Source organism: Spodoptera frugiperda, chromosome 18 (assembly GCF_023101765.2).
Source record: "Spodoptera frugiperda isolate SF20-4 chromosome 18, AGI-APGP_CSIRO_Sfru_2.0, whole genome shotgun sequence".
Lineage (NCBI taxonomy): Eukaryota > Metazoa > Arthropoda > Insecta > Lepidoptera > Noctuidae > Spodoptera > Spodoptera frugiperda.
This window is the reverse complement of record NC_064229.1, coordinates 8,883,654-8,909,473: the sequence shown is the minus strand read 5'-3', so window position 1 is coordinate 8,909,473 and position 25,820 is coordinate 8,883,654. Positions and strand designations below refer to the sequence as shown.

Here is a 25,820-nt window from a genome sequence, read left to right as displayed (position 1 = left end):
AAAAATGAATATATTCATACATTTTATATTTTTGTCAGTACATTATGGCATCGCCTTAAGTTAACATACAAAGTCATACAAAAATTATGCTAATTTAAACGTACACAATTTTTGTTTGAATTACACTTTAATATAATTATTTCTACTTTCTTTCTTTCTTCTGCTATCACAAGTCTTTACGAATCTAGCGATTTTATACATTTAAAAATAAAACATTATACTTTATACATTTAAAAATAAAACATAATATTTTGTATTCACATTTAAATAAATCAACAATACAGCGAAACATAATCATAGACACTTATTTTATACAAATAAAAACACAAATATTTTTTGAAATAATAATTTTAATCACAAAAATAAACTTAAATTAAATTCTAGATTCGTAGATAATACTTATTTATTACATAATTATTTGGTTTTGTTTTTTGTTTGTGCGTTGTTTATGAAATGTTACTAGCTTAAATAATTAAAGATAAATAGTTTAAACAATTTTGTAATTAATTAATTAATTAATATAAAATAAAACATAAAATGAAAGAAAAAAAATTACATGTTGCCAATTTTAATTTAAGTAATAAAAAATAATATTAACAATGAAATAAATTATGCCATTTATATCAACATGTTATATATATTTACGTGCGTTTTATTATTTAAAAGATTATAGTAAGCAAATATACATTACATTATAATTATAGTTTTGTACAAGCAACTTATAAATTGCTTTCAAAATAATTGAACAGAAGTTTGTAGTCAAAATAATTAACATTTAGATTCGATTTTAATTATTTATTCGATTTAGTCAACACATGTATTTTATTTCTCATCGCTATTATAGTATTTTATTGAGTAAAGTCCAGCTTTACAAAAATGGTGTCGTTTTACAAATGATAAATAATTTACACTTAAATAGGTATTTTTAATCTGTCAAATTGATTTCAAAACTTACGTTTTGAGATAAAGCAACACTGTTAGCGTTGTAAAAATAAATCTTTTAAAGTTTTTAACATTATTTAATGAAACATTATTAAAAAATGAAATTATATTGCATAGTCATATTTTATTAATTAAATGTCAATTAGATTTTGAAGTAAAAACGAAATGTTTTAAATGGTTTTCAACCATTAATGTAACTAAATAAACTTTTTATATCTGTTTTACAAAAACAATTCATTTATCACATGTAAAAATGTCAATTTCATTACTATCTAGTACCCGATCAAGACAAAGTGATGACAATCTATGTCAAAAGCGTTAAAAAGTCAAGCATTATAAACTAATATCTCGCAGCTCTTATAAAATATTCATAGCAAAATTTCTCTTAAGAGTATTTATCATACAAAGCGCAGCTAGGCCGATTTTATTACGAAATTACGTCAAATTGTATTAAAACATTTTCAATACATTACAAAATAATGGTCAAACCGTAACTATTTACCTCAGTCAACATTTCATCAACGACACTGGCTAACAAAGTTACAATCACTATCCGAATTGTCCATGGCGATCTAACTTGACTCTTATATCACATATTGACACAACGTAATTTCTTCTCTGGAATTCTGGACGCGAATTGGTAGCTGGGCACCACAGCTTTGACTTCTTGCTTCTCCTCCTGAGGTTCCTCACCCATCAGCGTTCTCAAACAGATCTTCATGTCAGAAGCGAATTTTCTGACCAACCTTTCTAAAGAAAATAGGTGTTCGTCCAACGCCTCAGGGATTTCTTCCCTCATAAAGTCTGCTAGCCTTAAAAGGTATTCTGCATTTGGACCGGATTGCCCATGGCATTCTAGAATTTGTTTAGCTATATCAGGTAAGGGAGCTGCGCCTAACCAATGCTTGTTTTCGGGCACCGCGATGTATAGAAGAGCGTTCTTCTTTTCTGTGATACTAAGCGAGGAAGATGATGAACCGAATAGGTTGGGGCGAGGGTGGAAGTTGACTGTGTGAGTTCTATAACCACCGAGCTTGCATTCCCTGGTGGAAAGGTATGGTAGGGCTGCGTTGTCGTCCGCTGATATCAGGAATGCTTTGCCCCAGGTGATGCCCTGGAAAGAGAGAAATACAATGTTAATATCGAAATTGGTCCAATTCTTTCACATTTTCGGTAACGCTGGTAAAGGATAAAGTCTTAACTAATTATGTGACTGTATAAGCATACATTGAGACAGAGATATTGCCTATTCATTCCAATTTGCTCGTACACGAATAAGTTGTGTAGCCATGAAGGCTGCACAAGTATGTCCATTTGTGTACTTTTGTAGTAACAAACAGGGTGTTTACTATTGGCTAGGATAAAAGGCTAATACTTTTGTCATTGTTTGAAGTTGGTATAAAGAACTGCGCAGTAGATAAAGGAGTACCAGTCAATGAACGGCATTATAAGGCACTCTTTGGACTTGTATCACAACTATTGTGTTATTTATGCGATATTGCCCATTTATCTATACTTATGAGGTGCATGTAACAGGTGTCTGGATTATTTCTATATAATTTATAGACGGTTGAGAGGCTTATCGATCTATTGATCTATTATTATTTTTTTGCGATGTTTTGATGGAGAAAAATTCGGTGATACCGAATATTTATAAATATTAGTATCACAAAAGCAGGTCTTTTAGATCAATTAGCCTTTCAAGCATGGATGTGATGATTAGGAAACTAGTTCCGAACGTTGGAAAGGTTCAAATCAATCAATCAAAAACGAGTTCGGTTTTATCGGCTGGTCAAGGACGTTCGGATGAAATAAATAGGTAATGTGTTTGATGGAATTCCTATTGTGATTAGTGACGATGTGTGAATTTTTTTGACTAATGGAAGATTTTCAGAAAAGTGACTATACAATGTTGTTGTTAGTTTCTTATGGCTCATCATTGGCTAGTAACAGTCAATGTCGAGTCTACTGCTGAATTTTGTGCCTCCTTTTACATTAGAGGATAAATAACCAAAAGATTACATAAAATTGATCACTTATTTTTAGCCCAGATCAAATATCAGCCCAATTATAAATAAATAGTACGCATTCTTATCTTGGCGTCTAGCAGAAAAAATATCAAAACAAATCCTGCAATAATCAGCTTAATTAGTCGATAATGGATCTAACACGATCAGCTTTCACGCACTATTAGCATGATCTCGATAACCTAAAGATTTCTGTATACGCACACATCAATAGCATATGATAGTTCACTTGTACTAGATTATAGGCCTGTTTTACATAAGAGGGGTGGCATTCACACTTTGTCAGGGTATTTCTAGATCTAGATGCGAATCTCTGGAAAACCTAAGGGGTTATCGGTGCTTCGGCTAAAAGCAGGAGTAAGAACGGGGTGGTTTTTAGTAAGTAGGAGTCTGACACTTTCCCCTGCTCAAAAATGGGGTATTTCAGATCGTAGTTTAAAAGTTTCAGGTTTATCAGATACCGCTGTTATAAGGATGGAGGCTAGAGGGAATATCAGAATACTACTGACTAAAAATAAGAGCTGCTGCGTGGTCTCCATTAAATGTAACTATGTATGTACTTTACTCGGCTTTTAGACCAGTGGAAAATAATATATTCTACTGCCTCTACCGTCCTTCTATTACTGTACATCCTCAGTTATCATCACCTTCACTTTCAACCTTACATGATCAAGATATGCAGATACATACATGGATTTGTAAAGTACTTAATCTGTTAATCTTTGTTGTCTTTCAATATGTTGACAGCGATTTTAGTGGTTTCAAGATTACATAGATTACGATCGTCTGGGTTGCATTAAAATGTTGCAGATTTTACTTTATCAATATCGTGGTGAATAATACTAATGGCACTACAATATTTAAATCTACTATAGATTTTGATGTGTTCTTTGTCACTTACTCAATAACGCCAAAACAATTTCAATCAAAGGATAGATAGTTATGGTCTGTTTTTAACTTTAATACGTAACTTTCTTGTGTCATTTCATCAGTCCTTGACTAAGACACATGCACATTATCAAACCGATTATGATCTAAACAATAATGCATCGATAGTTACATATATTTTATCAGCGCCATCTGTGTACAGAGAACGCAAACGTTAAAATAACGAATATTTCAACAAACCCTGGTATTTGGCATTCATTTCCAAATCGGAACCTCAATTTTGAACGATAGCCAAAATGAAATACTTATTTATAGAGTCGACAATTTTTACACACGATTAAAATTGTGTTAGACCGGAATCCGTAGGTGAAGAATGAATATTAATTGGTGATTCGACTAATCTATTTTCGTTTTGAGTGCGTTTGATAACCCTGAAATGGGTGAAGGTTAAAACTCCGTCACACATACAAACACGCGCACACGTGGAAAAACATTGGCTAAAATTATTTGAATATAAACAAAGTGAGTAAGCCAAGAACTTTCGACGTCTATTCTCTTTTAATGCCCCGATATTTTGATCTTTATGACACTAACATTGCTTGTGGCTTTGTTCAGAGTTCAGATTCCTGAGGTAATTGAATAATATCTAAACATGGCGTAATTATAAGGGATTTTTGTTTAAAGGAGTCCAAAATAATCAGGCCAAGTTGAATTTTAATGACGAACAAGGGAAATCCCAACCTCTCCTGACATTCATGCAGGATTTAATTTTAACCTGACTAATAAAATATTTATGTTTTATACAAAACATCTATGATTCATTATTGAAGTATAGTATGAATCAATTGATAATGTATGCAAGAATAAATGCTGAAAGTGATCTGTAATTGAAAACATATTTTGGAGTCTGGAGGATTCGGTTTTTCCACCAGAGAAGTGTTACATAGCACTTCTCTGGTGGAAAAGTAGCATAGCCTCTTGCATAAGTAGTTATGCTACGAAGATGTTAAACTATGTTATCGATTCCACTGATTGTAAGTTGCAAAAAACAGCTTAGATGCGTCTATTTCCACCATTGCTGAGCTATGGGTACCAATTAATATGATCGATGGAAGCCGAACGCATCCACAGCAGTGTAGCATAGCACATCTTTGGTGAAAAAGCACCTAAGAATGCTGATTTATAGACAGTTAAATGAGAACAGAATGCTTTTGATGTAGATCAGTTCCAGTCAGAGTGATACATTAAAAATTCTTGCTATTACTGCCACACTCAGAGACATTTAATATTACTCAAAAACGATTTTGTATCGAAAACAATTGCTAAGGACTGGCTGATGGTGAAGTAATCATTAAATAACTCTGAGTACGGCGGTTAAAAAGCGTCTTTACTATTTCTTAATAACGTGTCCTTAGAAATTATAATCTGCAAAGCCAAGTTGCCACGCGTTTAGATAAAAGTATCGAAAACGGAGAACATTTATCTAATTTTTGCCGATATTTGAAGGCGAAATTACAAGGATTTAATGCCAATGATAAAATACGGTAGATAATAATAAATTGATAACCCTGGACCCTGTTATTATGCCAACAATGAATTTTGTGTACGAGTCTGTCTGGATGATAAGAATAATTTGAAGATATGAAGTATTTAGTGACTTAGTTATGTAATTTTTCTTTATCTAGTTTGTTAGTAGAAGTTTTGTAGATATATTTATACTCGTGTTCTATTTTATGAGTGAGTAAATATGGTTATTTATACATCTTTGGTTAACCTATTTAAGTTTGATTTAGGTTTTGTTCATATTTAATATGACATGATGTAGAAGAAAGGACAAGTTCGTCGGTCGAGTGGTCGCTAGTGCGACTGCCAGGCAAGGGGTCTCGGGTCGAGCAAAGTATTACTGGGTTGTTTATTAGGTTTTTCCAAAATTTATCATTAGTAGGTACCTCAGTAGTATAGTAGTGCCCAGTATGGAACAATTCCAGATTCCATATACTTGTGGCAATAGGCTCACCTCCTATCACATGGGACTTATAACACAAATGGTGAAAAGTGGGTGTACATTGTACAGCGGCATTACGTGTCGTAATGTGCACTTCTGCATACCAAGTATGACTACTATCAACAAATTCCTAGAACAAATAGGTATTTCAAAATTAACCTATTTCCTTAACAGATAAAACAAAAGACTGGCAGTCTGCAGTACTTTAAACAAGCAAATAATTTATTATTTAACAATAATAATAGCCTGATAAAGGCAAGTAACTTATGAAATAAGGTATGTATTGTTTGAAGACGAACTATGAACTTGTATCAAACAATTGTCAGTTAGTTTATCTTATAGATAGTTCGCAGTTCGGAACCAAAATACTATTGATATATGGGAAATCCTTTGAATTGATATCTATTATAATTACTGGTTTGTTATGGGACCTATTATGTAATGTTTCTCTGGTCGCATTGTTTTGAATTGCTGTATAGGTATTTTAATGACTAATTACTATTGTATGTTATCTTTATAAGTACCTATTAGTTAGTAAATATTTGTATAGGCGAATCGATATGTAGTGTAGATAGAATTATTTATTAGTTTTAGAACTAATAAGCGTATAGTAGACAAAGAAATTATGAAAGCGTGTGAACTTTTGAGACAATAACAATGTTAATGTAGGAAAAAGTAATCTATAATCGAAGTGAAGAAACATTAGTCGAAGAGTAAAAATGTATTTCTTTAAAAAAACAATAGACACGTGTATCCTTAATGCCTTTAGCAAGTAGGTAAGTAAAATATGTACGGTAGATCTATTACATAAAATTGAATCGCCATAAATTAATTGTGTTGCTTAACGTTAATTTCGAGAACAGCTGAACCGATATAAATATATCACTAAACTTTGAACGTTTTATAACTATATTCCTAGTGAGATAACTAGTAATGAATCGCTTTCGTATAACATATCATTTAATGGATTTATCTATTTGACTGCGACAGATACATACATCGCATACTCGAGCTGCGCATCTTCGAGCTGCGCATCTTCCTACCTTCCTATCTTCTTTCTACACATTTCTGGTGGAAAATCAACCTAAATGTTGTGGCCCAATAACACCTAAATAGGTTGTATTTACAAGTAAAATAACATTCAGTACAGTAGTTCATTAAACTGATACCAAAAGAAATATTGAATTACAAATTCCAGTAAATGATACCTAATAACTAACTTGTGTCACAAATGTCACAATCGCTTACGCGTGACATTTTAGCAAAGTAAGCAATCGAATTTGTAACTCAGCCGATTATTTGCAAGCAATGTTTATAATTTTACATTACCAAGTTCACGGTAAATGGATTAGTGTTGTAGTGTTACGAAACTCGAACAAATTGCGGTTTATAAACATTTTGTTTTACGTAAATATTGTAATTAGTGGTTGGTACCTAGCTTATGTAAGCATTAAATTCATTAAATGTAACGAAATGTAGTGTTGCTTAGAAATAGGTAATTTAGTATTGATAATTTCAAAATCATGACTGAAGACTGATGACCGTTCATGAAACGAAAGAGGTATACTGTAAGATTCGTAGCAATTGGCACTCCATTGTCTCTGCCTACCCCCATGAGAGACAGGCATGAGGTTATGTATGTGATTTTAAAATAAAATGGGTACTGGAAGTTGGACCCGAAAAAGTATCTAATGAATTCTCCCGCCTTAGGTGGAGCGACAAAGAGTGTCAGACTCTTACTGACTAAAATCTACTCCTGCTTCAACCCGGAGCCCCAGGGTACAGGAACTTAAGTAGTCCGTAGCTCCGAGTGCAGATCAGCACTATGTTATCTTCCAATTTTGTAACCTTTACAGAGTTGCACGCGTTTCTTATCCGACTTTAAAAAACAATGACCGAACGAATTCTCGAAACAGTAAACAATGGAATTCGCGGCACGAGCGGTTGAATGATGAAAATTTCTCGAAGTATGGAAAAATATGGGAAGCTCGAATTACTTAGGTGAACAAAAGAAAGTAAGATTATACACAATCTTTATTTAATTTATTTTCTAATATACAAAATATACAAAGCTGAAGAGTATGTTTGAACGCGCTAATCTCCGGAATTACTGGTCCGATTTGTATAATTGTTTTTGTGTTGGATAGTGCATTAATCGAGGAAGTCTATATTCTATAAAACATCTCGCTTTGACTAATAGGAACTGAGTAGAGCGGGTGGAAAATATAAACTAAATCATTTAAGAAAAGAGCACACTCCATTAAACAGGCCACCAATGGACGGACTGCTTATGACCCTATAGGTGTTGCAGGTCTCCGAAGATTTACTAGAAGAGTCTAGCAAATATTCTGTCACGCCAATATTACGCTAATGTCTACCAAGATAAGGTTTAAAGTTATCTAAGCAGGTTAATAATCCAGACAGGGCTGATGCCCTTATAACCTTCAATACAGAAACACTTATGTGTTGTTCCTAAGATAAGACAATAGTTGTAAGAGATAGATTAAATCCACATTTGTTATTGGTTGAGCTTCGTTAATACGTAGAACGTGGATTGTTTTTCCTTATGCAAACACGGTTACATATGAAGCTATGAGTGACCAGTATAAATTGACCGTCGAATGTGTAGAAAGATTATATAAAGCGAGATTCATAATAAACTGGATTGCAGCTCGATGTTTAGTCTAGTCAGATAGAAATATATCATATCGGATAATTGCTCAGATTGTATTCCAAACCAAAATTAGCCTTACATATGCAACTTTGTCTATAATATAAAAATGAGTCGGGTTTTCTGACTCTATGACGACGTCCCTGACGCTATTTTAGACTAGGTTTTGCATTTGTTGGAAAGGGCTCTGTGAGGTTTATAGCAAAGAAAATTCAGGAAAAATTTAAGAGAAAAGCAGGAAAACAGAAAAAGTCTTTGGTAGCGAAACGGATTTCGTCGGGTTTGCTAGTATGTTTATATAAATCCCATAGTCTTCAATCAGACAGTGACCGAAGAGTTTTCTAATGAATTTACACTTGATATTAACTAAAGATTCACTCACAAGGATAAAGAAAATTGTCCAAGTAATTGCGGAGATTGAACGTTCTTAAAATCTTTTTTGTCCTCTACCCCCTCTAAAGGCATTTCGGACAGACAGACAGCAGACAGATACAATGCAAAGAGAGGGGAGTCCTGCCTGTCTAGACTTGAAATAATAACAGTTGAGTTGATTTGATGGCAATCTGCAGGAAGGCTGGAAAACTAGTTTGTAATTGTAGTCTTTTTAGACTACTTTGCTTTTAATTTTATCAACTTTCTTTTTTTTTCATATATATTGCAACGTTATCCGAGACAGAGGTAGGCAGCGGTGTACCTGCATGGCACGTAATGCCACTATACAATGTACACACACTTTTCACCATTTATATTATAAAGTTACAATCGCATGTAATTGGGGGCGAGCCTATTGCCATATTATACTGGGCACAATTCCAGACTGCGTGCTACTACTGAGACATTTTTAAAATTTCGAAAAAGCCAGTAAATCTTGGCTCGACGAGTGAACGAACTCGAGACCCCTTAAAAGTAAGTAGTCGCACTTGCGACCACTCGATCAACTAGACAGTTTTTTATATACAGTTAAGTTTAAATACATCCATTTAGTGGATGATCGACTCGTTATTTGTTTGCAACTGCACGACAAACAAAGCTCCATTAACAAATTTTGATTAAACGCCAGCTACCAATTATCCGAACGCTTTTGGCATTGCAATTAGGCACCAATCTGTCTACTATCATTCCCAGCCTATCACAACACAGACTGTGATCATCACAATACATCACGTGGGTACCTATCATACGTACGTACGACAATTCGCAAATTGGCGGACGCAATTCACACCGACTTCATCAGAACCCCTTTGTCCATTATACAGGAGTATTATAGGATTTATTTCTGGACCACTGGGAGTTTTTATTGTATTGGCATGACGCCAATTTGGATTTTAAAGGGCCTCTGAGAAAGAAACCGATGGTCATATGGATGCAGTGTTTCTTTTTCGTTAAATGAGGTCATTTCAAACAAAAGAAAAGACTGAGAAGGATTATGTAGAACTAAATTGTGCAGATTTGTTAATTATATAAATGTGAAAGTTTCTTGGATGTTTGTTAGCCAATCACGTTAAAATTACTGAAGATTTTAATAAAATTTGGTATACAGACAGGGTATGAGCTGACTTGGGTGATAGGATACTTTTTATCTCACGGAAACGCGATCGCAGCCGCTGGCAGAAGCTAGTTTAAAATAAAGGGAAAACACATTACAAGAAGCTCTTTTCTAATAGTTTACTTTAGAATAATGCACGGCAATAAAACACAAAAGATAATGACAATATACAAAGAAAATCAATTATTCAACTACTGCTAGAATTCAAAGACGACGAAGCACAAAAGGTTGCTCCCAACAGATTCACAAGTAAACTGAATAATAATATATAAGTCGTAGTTAATCTAATAATAAAAACAGACACGTGTATGTTCGCACGTGTCGATAGTAACATGAGGCATGTGCAAGCAGCGTGAATGTTTAGTTAGGAAATGATTATTGTAAATGACAAAGAAGGATGGAGACATATAATAGAAGAAAGGATGCATTCTGAAGTAGCATGGTATTACATAACTGTGATGAATAAGGTAAAGGATAAAGGATAGTTGAAAGAAATACATTATTCATTATACAATCTATCCATCTTAGCTGTAATCTGCATTGTGGAAAGAGATAATTATTACCTACTAGCGACCCGCCCCAGCCTCGCATGGGTACAATTGTGATATATTATGCGTGTATTATAAACATAAACGTTACTCTTGAATCCTTCTATCTTTTAAAAAAATCGCATCAAAATCTGTTGCGTAGTTGTAAAGATTAATCAAAGAGAAATAGTGACAGAGAAAGACTTTGTTTTATACTATGTAGTGACCTGCTGATGCCCGGGGCTTTGCTCGCGTGGATTTCGGATTTTGTGGTTAACTGAAGTTGTCTAAGTTAATCTTTAGTACATAAGCTACATGCCAAAGTCCCGTCAAAATAATACATACAATGTTAATTTAATGTCTGAAATTTAATTTTATTGGAATGTGTTAATTAGTACAGTGAAACTCCAAAATTTTTCAAGACATAGCCAAGCAAATGAGAAAACTATGGAATGATCGCTAATTGCCATTGAATTACGTATCAAATACTTTTGCTCGTGGTCTAGTTTATAATATTTCGAGTAAAAGCTCTGAATGACCTTACTTTGTTAGTTATCTTAAGGAAAATTGCATGTTTACTTACTACATCATGGTCTATTTACAATAATGGAAAATACGATAGAGAAATAGTTGCAAATGTTCTTAATTTATCGATATTGATTTTCCTGTTAGATGACAATTAATTAATTATTATCGATAAACGTCATTTTCTTATGCTGTTATAATAATTATATTTATTTATTGAGGAAAGTCGGATATAGATAAGGGTGATAGCTAAGTCAAGGTTAAAATCTGATCTGTAACCACGCGTCAACTGTTCACTGAGGTTGCTTTGCACCAGAGATGTGCTATTTTATGAAGGAATGCTACGATGCTATAATAGTTAAGCTGTTAAACTATGTGACCGTTTCCACTGATACTAAGCTATGTAGCTGTGCGATGAAGATGCGCTGCTTAAGTATGCGATGTATCGACAGTAGGGAAGCCATCCATAGCACGCATCTTTCCATATAAAACATACCTTAGCTGAGTCCGTTTCTACCAGTGCTAAGCTATGTGCATCAATGAATAGTTGCCAAACGCATCCACAGCAACGTAGCATAGCACATTTCTGGTGGAAAACCACCCGCGTGGTTACCCACGCGTCAACTGCTTACTAACTGCGTCACAGAATTCACTAGTGAATTCTGTCATATCAATTAAGGTCTCATATTTCACTCAAAGTCAGCTATATTCTGTTAGCTTTATTGTAGTACGTATGTTTGTATGACACGAAATACTGATGACAAAGCACTAACCACATTCAAAAACGTCCCTTTTACAAAACCAACCTTTCCCCTTCCATATTAAGTCATAACACTCCTATATAGAATTACCTGCGTCACCAATCAGGTGATGTGAAACCAAAAACGTCAAAACCAATTACTTCTCCTATTTAGGTACGGTGTGGTAATACCCACGTTATGGCGTTGAATTTATTGTAGGATGCATCAGTTCTCCTTTACGTAATAGTTTTAAAATGGTTGATTTCCATTGGGGTATGAAATGGTGCATAATAAGCGTCATAGTTGCTAAGTGGTGAAATACCAACAGCCCGTTTTAGATTTATTAAAAAACAAAGTTTGCCGCACTCTAGGATCTTCTCATGCATTGTGGGTGGGTTTACAAAAATACAATTTCACATGCACATGACACCCACTTAAATCTCCTGCTTACTAAAGCGTTGCTACAATATTCACACTTGGCAGACAGTTTGGAAATTAAAGTTAAAAGGTATAGATTTATTAGAGGACGCTTTTGGCTAGTCTACCTTATCAGACAAATGTACATATTCTATTCTGCTGTAACCAGCCATGCGACTTATCAATGGAAAACTGGTTCTGATCCCAGAGGCCATGACTGAGTTTTAAAACCGATATCGGTCATCTATATTCCATACTATCTTAATAGGCTTATGATTGTAAGTAAGATAATGACCCAAATGTGATGTGTGTGATTGTGATAATGATTATTATCAAGCCATTATTATTCTAATCGCAATCGACGGATGCGACTATCGCTCATTATAGTTAACTGGAACTCAGACCTTTAATCAAAGATGAACGGCAGAAAGATGTTTTGTTATTGATTCTAGAAGATTATTTAAATATAGTGACTTGGTTTTTAATGTATTTTGTTATGGAATAGGAGGCAAACGAGCTAGCGAGTCACCTGATGGTAAGTGATCAGCGCCGCCCATGGACACCCGCAACACCAGAGGAGTCACAGGTGCGTTGCCGGAAAATGTGTAATGTAGTAGACCAATGGATGATGATGATACAAAACTTTTCTTATATGGTTATGTGCAGTACGAGTTTGAAATTGTACCAACCATTTGGTTAACCACAGATAGCCTTTTAGATCAGGAAGACTCATTAAAGACATCATTTGACAGCTATGGAATGATAAAAATTACTGTTTCAAATTAACTCATTAAGTCAAAAGTAGGCTGTTACTAATAAAAGAACCGCTGTGAACAGGAACTAATTGATCTCCGATCGTGTCCAACCGTGGTAGGTAATTGAAGGTCCAAATGGACCAAAAGAAGCCGCGGAATTTCGAAACGAGGTCCCAAAATTAATCTAATTAACGGAAGCATTTGCTATGGGGCATTGCAACAAAATTACCAATAAACAAATGGATTAGCAATCGATTGAAAGCTTCGTTGCACCATCTGGTCGGTCATAATTCGGTTAAAACTGGAACGTTCCATTGTAATGAAAAAAGGTGTGATGAAAACATTAAAGAGTTTACATAATATGAAGTTACACCTGGAGTATTAAGTTATGAATGAAACTGTGCGGAAAAGTATGGAATTGTAAACTTCAAATTGTAATTTCAAATAATTATAAAGTCAAAACGGCGTTGACTGCCTCGTTGGTCGAGTGGTCGCAAGTGCGACTGCCGGACAAGGGGTCTCAGGTTAGATTCCCGGTTCGGGCAAAGTATTACTGGTTCTTTTTTCGGATTTTCAAAAGTGTCTCAGTAGTAGCACGTAGTCTGGAATTGTGTCCAGTATATGGCAATAGGCATACCCCCTATTACATGGGACTTAAGACATAACGCCATAGAGGCATTACGTACCGTAATGTGCACCTCTGCCTACCACTTTATGGATAAAAGACGTGACTTGCACAAAAAATCAAAACGGGTCGTAGATAACTTTAAGATAAAGTAATCTTTAGAATCCATGGCGATTTGGAGACGCTATCTAAAAATGGAGACAAGGAAATTAATCTATTTAGGACACAAATGGAAACAAAGAAACTAGACTATACGCATCAGATTTGCGACGCAATATAAAGAGAAAATATTAATAAAGAGATCTAAAATAGTTTTTTTTCTTAAGAACTGTTTACTCATTTAATAAATGTAGAATGACTTGTGTTTAATATGCTAACAGATATAAAATAATATTATTGTACAGTGACATTCTTTGTTTTTAGGTTCTTATCCTCTTGTTTTTATTATAAAAGACGGATATCATACTTCAGATGATGATGATGACTAATGAAATTTGGACTTTAACCCAAAAGTTGAAATTACTAGCTGACCCGGCGAACTTCGTACCTTGCTCAAACATTTTCCCACACTTTAAACCTTTCCTGGACTTCTAAAAATAATTCAAGACCAAAATTTTCCAAATCGATCCAGCCGTTCTCGAGTTTTAGCGAGACTAACGAGCAGCAATTGATTTATTGTATAGAGTTATTATAGAAACACATACATTTTTCCTTTCTTTTCCTTCTTTACTGGGAAAACCACTCATGGTATGAAGTTACATATTCTTTAGCCAGGTGATAGTCCATTGTATACCTTTGTGTCAACGACCGTGGAATGCGTTACCTGTTCAACGCATCTTTATTGTAATATCGTTCTTTGAATTATGGCGCGTGGCATTCAAATGCAATATGCATATCAACATAATTATAATTGAAGCATTAGCTATGGGACAGCCATGTATATTACCACAAGGCATGGGCGTTTGGAGTTGCGGACTACCTAGCGGGTTTACCGGGGCTCCGCCTCGAAAAGCAGGAGTAGGAACGGGGTGGTTTTTAGTCAATAAGAGTCTGACACTTCCTCTCGCCTCACCCAAAGCGGGAGAAGTCATTGGATGAATTTCCCCCTTAATAAAAAAAAGGTTCTCAAGCACCTATTATTATTAGAGCACTACCAATGTATATTGCAGAATCTGAGTGAATCTATACTAATATTATAAAGCTGAAGAGTTTGTTTGTTTGTTTGTTTGTTTGAACGCGGTAATCTCCGGAACTACTGGTCCGAATTGAATAATTCTTTTTGTGTTGGATAGTGCATTTATCGAGGAAGGCTATAGGCTATAAAACATCACGCTATGACCAATAGGAGCCGAGCAGAGCGGGTGAAACCGCGCCGAAGTAGCTAGTATGTTATAACTACCATATTTCTTATTAATTAAGGCATGTGTAAATTATGTAGATACCGAGATAACTATCAAGAAGCTATAATCTAACTATATCATTATTCAATTTACCATCTTGGACAATTCATATGAATATGCCAATTTTCCTTATCTAAAACAATGGAATTATTTGATGTAAACTATGTGGATATGGATATCCTTATTAGGGTTCATATTATAATACAAAGCATTTATAAGAAAGACTCATTTCATTGTTCCCCTAGATTTATTTGAACTAACTTATTACGACTATTGCATTTTTCGAATCCCCTCCACAAAAGTCACGTATTAGTTGATTGCATTATTACAATAAGTCAATTAGTTAGTCATTTCAACTGCTTTGTTTGTATAGGCACTAGTTGTCGTAAGTCGATCAAAGGTTTCGTGTTTGACTTTCGGGTCAGGCACAGTAATAGGTAATTAATTATTTGGGATAACAAGTCCATTTTTTCAGAAAATTCTTAGTAATAGAACGTTTACCATTCGTCCCTAGTATATGCGATAGAATCACCCTTACATGGGGCTCATTAGTTACTATAACTGATAAAAAGTGTTACAGTAGGCACCTCTGCTTACTCTTCTTTGACTTAAAAGACGATATGTATGTATATGTAATAATGTACGGTTCCCCTAACAACTACTTTATCACAATTAATATGTAATAATACTATGTTTTGACGTTCCGGGTTATCAAATGACCTGTACAACGTTATAGATTCATGATAGTTACGAATTTATTTAATTAAACTTGGTTCGTGTGTTTGTCATGTTTTCGCAATGTTGGTATCGCTGGATGACATTGTTTGTTTCATATTGTTTTAATAATTCATGGTTCATGGATGATAAGTTTTATGATAAACTCTCTTGTTTGGTGATTTATGAATGTGATAGAAAATGGGACAGAATTCAGGAGGTCTACTCTAATTCAACGAAAAACGATTTCGTACTACGATTCCATTTATTGCGAACTTTCGCGAACAAAAATGAACGATTGAAATGAAGATAAATAGTTTTTGATTTGAAATTAAAAATAAAACGTTATTTTAAGTAATTTTATTAGTAAATCAATAAAACCTACGGCCAAAGATTAAACGAAACTTAGCATTCGAAAACCGGAGTAAACCTTCAGGTCTCGATTAATTAACTAAGCTTAGTTAGAATTTTGCACGGTGTTTTTATTTTTCGAACATCACCAACATCCTCAGAAAGTCAATTAGTTACTGGACTAGGGGGCCTCCTCTTCTCTACAACAGAGGATCCTTTAACTACATGCCTAGCATGGATATTAAGGAAGAGCCCCTTTAAAGCCTCTTAGAAGAAGGTCTATGTTCAACACAATAAGCATGTTCAGAGTCCAAATATATTCTTAGAATACCTACGTACCTAGTACTTAGTAAGATCTAGAGTTTAATCTAACCAGCAATAAGGACGTGAACAACGGTGCATTGTCAATAGTTTTTGTTAGCAAAACTAACTGCTTCCTTTTCGCAGTAGTTACTGTTTAAAAGGAAGTTAAATACTGATTACAATGAAACCGGTTTATAGGTCAATTTTTAGCAGATTGTTTTGTATAAAAACGTTATTACGAGTTCGTTTTTCTGGAGATTGCGGAATTGATTGTTTGGGAATATTTCTGGGATCTTTTAAGGATTTTGTCTCTGACTAAGTTAAAGTAAGTATTTATTGCTTATGTTTTCAATTTACTTAAATAATAGATTAGGTACATAAAATGGCACTAATCCACTATTCTAGAAGTAATTAAAGTCTTATACAATTTATAACCTAACCCCTATAATTTTAAACCTTACCTTAGAATTAAGATAGTTACCTAAGGTCTTAAGAGTATCTTCTTTTATCAGTCACTCATCACCATTTCAAAGATAGGTAGGTGTACATTGCAAATATTATCTTTATGATGAGTAGATCAGATACCTACTAGCCTTAACTTCGAAAAAATGGGTCAATCATTTGCGTCAATGAATTTACAACAAAATACTGAATGACTTGTAATGATTATACAAAAAATTGGACTATTTACGATAAAAAAGTAAACAGTAAACGCTTCCTTATTTACCAATGACCATCTGAATTGAACTAATTTATTTATTGAAGGATATTTAGCAAGAAATCTAAGTAAGGGTATGAAAGTAGTAGGTATCTATCTACATTTTTCTAGATGATTCAAATGAATGAAGTATAAGTAGATAAAGGGAAAGGTAATACATTCCATTGAGAAAATCATAGAATAGGTATTTATTCAACTGGTAGACTATACACGAGAATTATTGTATGGTGACCAGGTTATACATAATAGAATAAAAATACACTTGTCACAGAGAATGTGGAGAAATTGTATGACAAGGGCACAGATACAAGACCATAAAGGTAGTTATAACAATAAAATAGCAAATGACAGAAGAATGTATTGTAGTTATCTTACTAGTATTATAAATGTGAACTTTAGTTTGTTTGGATGTTTGCCACGCTGAAACTACTGAACGGATTTTGATGAAATTTGGTACACAGATAGGGTATGAGCTGACTTGGGTGATAGGATAATTTTTATCCCACAGGAACGCGAGCGAAGCCACAGGTAGAAGCTAGTAGTTGATATGGTAGAACACGCACTTCCCAGCAAATGGGTTACCTTACCTACTTCTATCGTAATAGAAGTAGGTAAGCCCGTAGGCTTGGAAAAGATTCTAGTAACAATTTACTTTTAGGATTAATGTACTGTATGCAACACATATGTATATTACACAGAGAGGAGTGGAAGTAGGTTAGAGATGCCTTTGCCCTGCAGTGGGACGACCAAGGTTGAAATCTAAATCTAGTGTACCTATACTATATCTTAATTTATTAGATACTTATTCATAAGTGAAAATATACTTACTTCCTTATCCTCGATGAGCGTCGCGACTCGGCCAGGCTGCAAAAAAGAAATTAAAAAGTGTTAAGTCATTGTTTATGAAATTATTCTTAAGATAACAAGATAACTTTACAGTCTATCATCAAAATAACAGTTTGAATAACATGTTTTTAACATATTATTGTTTGTTTTTTAAATCTTAAAAACAATGTCTTGCTGCTGATTTAATTTTTGTTTTTGACCGTTGCGTTCGTGTACGGACGTAATGTTTATGTTGATACGACAGACAATAATTTCCGCAGATTTTGGACAATCGAAAAATTAGAGCATATTTCCTATGTTTATGATAACCGTTTATTTACGGTAGTACTGTTCTACCGTAAATAAGTACGTCATGTTTTCCGTCGAAATGTTTTCTCATTTAACTAACTATATTGGTGATAATTCGCACTCAAAGAAATATTGAACACTCACCAACTACTCACTATTCTTTGTGTTAAGTATGAGTACAATTAAATCCAATAGTAATGCTTTCCCTTTGAGGTAGATATTCCTAGCTACTCGAAAAAATACATGTCAAGATCCAGTAAGTTTAAAATCTAGATCTATAACTACTTGATTTTAGATCTAACTAGCACACCTGGCGAACTCCGTTTCGCCACCAATGATTTTCCCTGATTTTCTCTTGAAATTTTTCCTAAATTTTCTTTACTCTCACGGAGCCCGAGACCTTTCCAACGAATGCAAAACCGTGGAATTCGGCTCGTACGTTCTGGAGTTATGGCGTCAGGAAGGAAAACCCGACTTATTTTTATATTATTATAGATTTTAATAATAATAACTAACAGAATGAAATACCGAACACTACATAGCTACGAACGCGCTCGTGGGTGTGTATTTGTGTATTTTGACGCGAATTTTTTAAAAATAGGTGAGAGCGTGATATGCGCGTGATCGCGTATTACGCAGTTAATCTAACGTAAATAAACTAGCACGGTTCGTTGACGTGCTATTTTTTTTTAATAGGAATAACTAGCAGTCTAACGAGCAGACATATTGCCTATAGTTACCTATTTTTATTATAAATCCGAATATTTACTTGCGACACGTTCTACTACTTTATATTATTATTTGCGAGTTTCTTATGCCCGTCCTTGATTTTATTTAAATGAAATAATAATTTTCTTGTATTATTATAACTAATGATAAGTTTAGAAAGATATGTATATCTTGTCTGTGTTTATTTGACACAGATGTTTTGAGATGGAAATAGGTAGTTATTGTGTATTTTATAAATGCCATTTTCGTAGTATGTAACCAACTGTTTATAACTACCTACTTACCTACATAATATTCATTGATGTTTGTTAAACATTTATGTGGACCTAAATATGGAAGTAGGCGTAATGCCTGAGCTGCGAACTACTTAGCGGGTTACCGGGACTCCGGTTCGAAAAGCAGGAGTAGGAACGGGTTGGTTTTTAGTCAGTAAGAGTTTTGTCCAAATTGAATTGAGTCCAAGGCAGGAGAAGTCATTGGATGATGTCTCCTCCTCAAAAAAAGGCGTAATGCCTATCGAATTTGCAACTTGCGACACTTGCAGGTCGAATGAATTTCTCACATAAACGTCCAACATGCTTACTCGACTAGTTTCAAGCCACGCCGGGGCCCATGATCATGAGCAGTATGTTTATGAGTCGACGTTATGATCTAAATTCTAAAGTTTTTAATTCTTAATTTTCACCTTCTAAGGTGAAAATGGAACCTAATTTCCGGAATCATCTCGAATCACAGATAAAATGAGGTGAAGCATTAAATCGTCATGAAACTGGAATACAGTCAGTATCATCATACGATATGAGTTTAAAAGGTCGGTATTAATTACTACAGTCAAGATAACATAATGATAACGAATTTGTACAAACAAAACGTTTTAGCATTAACAATAAGTGCTGAAATACTTTTAGCAGAGATATCAAATTATGTATTGTTATGAGTAGATCAATCAGACTATGATATATCGTAAGTTCTGGGTAAAATTACGAACTAACTTATATTGATTTTATTGTAACTTTCGTGAGACATACTAAATTAATTATTATGCTATCGGCTTACTCACGTAATGTTTTGACGAGGAACTCGACTAGTTTTACAGCTACTGCTACCAGTAGCAGCGCGACAATCGCAATCGCGTCGTGTGTTGCGGACTGCTGCTCATGAATATGGGCCTCTAGCGTGGCTTGAAACTAATCGGGTTCCTCCTCAAAACATTACGTGAGTAAGCCGATAACATAATAATTAACTAATATTATAACTATCTTCAGGACATGGTAATGATACCTACGATATACAGAACGAATTTGTTTGTTTCTAAAACATAGTTTACAACTGAACCGAGAAAAACCTCATCATCATCATCATCATATCAGCCATAAGACGTCCACTGCTGAATATTGGCCTCGCCCAATGACTTTCTCAAAACCCTCAGTTTTGGAGAAACAAATAGTAGTTACCTAACTATCTTAACATAACTACCGGACCTTAATCCATTTAATCAGGCTACTTACAAAGATATTTTTACTTCACATTCATGGTGGTAATGTTAATGTTATGTTTATTCTTATGCTGCATATCAATGCTATGTTGTTTTAATGTTCATTTATCTTTATGTTGTTTGTCTTATCTTTGTTCGTAGACTGTCTGTCTGCTAGTAGTCATGACATTGTTAAGTTGAATTGAATGGCGTATGCTATGGTAAGGTAACTGTTACTACGAAGTATGAAGTCTTCTCTGAATTCTACATAATGTAAACGAACGGACATCAACATAAAATTTGCAATATTTTTTACGAGTATAGTCGGAAAAAACATTGCTGTACAGCCTCTAAAATTCATACCCAATGGTCCAAATTGTCCCCCAGATCCTTAACGACATGAAATGTTAGTAAACTAACCACCAAAATAAGACTTAACGCATTTCATACATTTCTTTAGGAATATTTGCTTACGGAGTAACTAGTTACTTTCAAAACTTTCATAACTACTTTAAGCTTGATACCTTGGTTCGCCCTTCACGGTGCAACTGTGCAGAGGTCATCTTAATTTGAGGTTGACAAGCCATTGACTCTAAAAGCCTTTGTGGTAGTTCAACGTCGCTATTTATTTTTTAATGCTCTGCGTGATATTTTAGTAATGTTATTTAAAAACAATAATAGTATTTTTGTTAATAACATTGATGTAGGTAAATAAATATTTAGTGATACAAAAGAAAAATATTCTTGCGCGAAAAAAATAGTACGTTTCATAGATTGTAAATGTGAATGTGACGTACTTAAATATGTTGGTGATAAAAACAAAAATATTATTGAATTAAAAAACTTAACGCGATTCAGAATTAACTAATTTGTTGTGATTATATCTCAACTTCACGGTTAGTGGCCTAGTTAAATAAAAAATGATGTAAACAATAACAGTTAATCAATCATTGGTGATGAAACTATGAGGCCTAGGAGAACTAGTTAAGAGATCGTGGCTTATATTTTTAATATAAGTATTTTACAGGAAACAACTATTTGAAAACTAAAATGCACGATAAAAATGTTTAAGTAGGTAACTAACTAATGTCCGAATATCAAAAGCTACTCAATTTTAAGATGGTCTCAAAACTAGTTCTGTCCCTATCAGTTCTTTATAAAATGACAGAGATAACACGATATTTAAGTACAACTTAAAATTGAGTGCATTTCAGTATTCGGGCGTAAATCCATCAATTTAAAAGGAAACCATCAAAAAATATCACGTCACTGACTCCTTCGTCAGTTTACTGACAACTCAAACAATCGAACAATCAACATAAAACAAAATTTTCTTTAATGTTCCTCGTTCTTGAGAACGGAAGATTCGAGAGAAACAATGCACCCCACATTCCTTGCTAAAGTAAACTCGACCTTGAGTGACGTGATGAGGATGCAACGGAAACAACTGAACTACTGTAACGTCATTTAAGCAGAATTTGCTGTGACGTACGCTGTAATTGAAGTCCGCTGAGTGTAATGTTATCAATAGCAGTTACAATAGGTATTTGTGACGTAACGGGAAAGTACCGTCAAAGTCAAAGTCAAAGCATTTATTTCAATTAGTTAACTAATCCTTAATTACTTAGACACTTTTAAAACCTCAAATTTGATTGAACGTCAGTCTGTTTGTAAGTGAAGCTAGGTACTCGTTCCAAAGTGGTAACTTATAAGTAGGTACTATGGAGAGTGAGTAAATGTGCAAAATAAAACCATTTTAAGTATGGGAGAGCCATGCTTCGGCACGAATATAACTACAATAAAAAATGAACAATGAGGGTAAGTATTAATGAGGAATAGGTCTAGTTACTAGTTTTTTAAAGAGGCTCATCTATGTACTAACTAAGTACTTAACTAGTTAAGTGTGATAGACAGACAGACAAATGTTTACTTCAAAACTTGAAGGTCTTTTGAACTTCAAACAATAACTAGATAAATAAAACGTGTCTAGTGACTACCTATGTCTTTGGCCAAATAAAATAATTAAGTCTTTGACTGCCAATAGAAAACTGTTGAAGGCAAATCTTCCGCTAAACCGTCGGTCACCGGTGACCACCACAGCGTTCAATGTGTTAATTTTGTCTTCAATAATGCCTGGTCACCTGTGGTTCTCCGTAAATTTAAACAGGGAAAATCAGTATAATTTCTGTCAAAAATAATCTTGACCTCGTCTATATTTGAAAAAACAATGTCGGGTGATGCGTCAACGCATCTCGTGTGAAAGTGCATTAACCTTGAGTATTCGCCAGTTCGATGTGTGACATTAAAAACTTGAAGGTTGTCCATTAGGAAATTTCACTGCAATTGGGGGTCCAATTCCCAGAGTTTAACATATGTATAGTGTATCTTGTGGGTGTGTCTTGTTACCATGATCACAGCTATGAGAAAATATCATAATAATTAGGTAACTAATATCAGTGAATAAAATGAGCGGTTATTCATTCGTTTAATGACTTTTTGATCTCATAAAACATTAGTTTTACATATTTGGGAATAATTTAGTTAATCATATTTTTTTTGTCTCGGATAACTAACTAGTTACTGCTAAATCTCGCACTTGAGAGGAATTTTAATAGCATAATGACATTCTCCCACCCATCTTAAAAATGATGTAATGTAGATATTACAGACCACCCAACATAACTACGTACACTGTGTTCGTGAATCCAGCTTTAACTAGTTAAATGTGAAATATGAAAGCCGAAAAAACGGATGTATAGTAGGTACATTGGCTCGACATACATTTCGCAATTTTTACTTTCGGCAAACGAGTAGAATTGATAGTGAATTTTGCTTACCGACTTGCTACATTTGAGGGCATTTTCTAATCTTGAATTTGGCAATTTGCATGCCCTTTGCGTAGCTTGCGAAAAGTGGCAGAAAGTGAAATAGTGAATAGTTAGTTGTAGTACCATCATGTTAATAATGGTGTCTCCACCATCGAATCAGGAGATCGTGAACCGAATTATATGCTTCGTCACACGTCGTCGTGAACCGAATTTCGCGAGTTCATTGACGAGCTACTTACAACGTATGGTTAAGCGACTAGTTACTTTTATTTCTATTATGACCTAGTGATATTGACTGCACGGTTGGTGCGGTGGCTGGGCAACCGGCTACCGCGCAACGTGTAGCGGGTTTGATAGCCGTACAGAGCAACTCTTTGTGTAATGTGGAATTGTATGTTTGTAAACGCATCTACGAAGAGGAGGAAATCCTAGTGTGGGGCAAGGTTTTTAGGTAATAACTTTGTTGCATTTTGATTTGATTTCAAGCTAATTACAAAATTACTGCAAAACCTTTGAGATAAGTATCTACCTAGTCTAGTTATAACAAAACTAACTAACTATATATAACTATAGATAGAATGGTTAATCTATTTTAACCATTCTATTCAACACTTCAGAGATAATACCTAGTTTATCTTTCAACTAATAAATCTAACATTACATCTAAATGCACTTTCCATGTAATTAGCTAGTCATAAATTAGTCATAAACTCTATTTTATGTCTAGACCGGATTATAGATAATATAATCCTATTTGACATTATAGTTAAAGTAGGTACAATATTAATTCTAGATAGACTAAGCTCAATACCTATATTTATTTAGGTACTATATTACTGAACTAAGAGCTGTTAAGTGCAGCATTGCTGGGGCGTTCATTGAAAAAATATAATAGGTACCTATATTGCCCTACACTATTCTCCAGTTTTCCAAAGACAAACCTGTCTTTAGATATAAAAATCTTTTTGCTAGTTTTGACATGTAATCGGGGACAGAGTCAAGTCACTGTGGCCGTTATAAGAATTTAAGTCAAAACAAATTTCTTCCTAAATGGTTTTATTTAGGTACACCGGTTTGTTTGCTTATTAAATGGATTTTAACAAATATCCGAATTTATATTTAATAACACTCTTAATTTTGAAACTGTTTAAAATTTTTTTTTTCCAATTAGTGTTTAAGTGGATATATTTTTGTAACAATGTTTTTCTTATACATTAGTTACTTAAACTTAATATTTAGATGTAATGTTTAGTAGTTATTAAGCTGTTAAGTTTTAAATGGTATTTTAGCCATGGACAGCTAGTTATACAAAGCGGGATTGTGTCTAAATCCAGGTCCGATTGGCTAATTATTGGGAACCCATTTTCAGTAATATTTTTCTAATAAGATTGAATAAATTGAATCTTTTATCTGGGCTCAGTATCATAAAGGTACTTTCTTATTGAGAAAAAAATTGTAAACACAAATATTATAGTTCAATGAACTTTGTCTAAAGTCAAACACAAAACAAATCTAATTTATGTGGCATGGCATGTGGTTGACTGTTTTTAAAACAATTTATTTTTACTTATTACTAGAAATGCTACAAACTGTTAATTCGTAACATTTTTATCTTCGAATTCTTTTTTTAAAATACGAACGCATCTCGGTAAAAATATATTTGTCTCGCTCTTTTTTTGAGATGATGCAAGGAGGTACACACATAAACTTTTTTGTAAAATTACCTTCGATTCGGTCCCTCGGTGAGTAGTGTTGCCTTGCCAAAATCTTCTTGAGAATCCTTTCACGTAGCCGGTGATTGATTGCTGGTACTGAAACCCTGGGTTCCAGCATAAGGAACCATAACCAAACACCCAGAATGGTTCTTTCCTCGCTTCCATTGCGTTATTCCTATCTTCTGACATATCCATTGCGATTTTTAATACAATTTTATGTTAAAAATCTAATTTTAATTCAAAATTTTCTCGTTCAACACTTCGCGATTTCAAATAAAGAATGGAAAATTAGAAAGCGCAAGACCGAGTCGCGTACTCGTATCACAGACTATTAAAACTCCACTTTTATTTTTCTACTTGTGTCTCATTGTTAATATTTAGTTTACGCACAAATTAAAATATATAAGCACTAAATATAAAATTCAAAATTTATACGACCACCCATTGCGCTCTTATATTGCGGACTGTCAGTTGTCATTTTTCGTTTTGTACTTTACTGTGAAATAGGGCGCGTAATCACGTTCCGTTCAACGCTGACTTCACAACGCGTCAAATGTCAAAGTTCTATACATTTTATTTGAAATAACAAAATTTTGAATGTTTTAAGAAGTTTAATGAATTAAAATAGCTTAAAATATTTTTTTTTGTTTGATTTTTATAAGAACTGATCAAAAATGACTTCAAATTATCGTAAAATGCTGCTATACAGTCTGCGTGAACGAAAACTTGGCTCAGATATTTTTATTTTTGTTGTGGTAACTGGATTTTCCCCCGCCCAATCACCTT

At 34.0% G+C, this 25,820-nt stretch overlaps 1 protein-coding gene across 1 annotated transcript; it reads right to left on the bottom strand.

The window, feature by feature from the left end:
* Positions 1 to 9: 9 nt before the first annotated feature.
* LOC118278123 (putative glutathione-specific gamma-glutamylcyclotransferase 2) lies at positions 10 to 25,514 on the bottom strand. Its single transcript, XM_050700319.1, has 3 exons — positions 25,044 to 25,514; positions 17,983 to 18,018; positions 10 to 2,056 (listed from the first exon to the last, which is right to left on the bottom strand). Exons 1-3 carry the CDS (start codon positions 25,227 to 25,229, stop codon positions 1,532 to 1,534), a joined length of 747 nt encoding a protein of 248 aa, XP_050556276.1. The 5' UTR covers positions 25,230 to 25,514; the 3' UTR covers positions 10 to 1,531.
* Between the last annotated feature and the right edge of the window lie 306 nt (positions 25,515 to 25,820).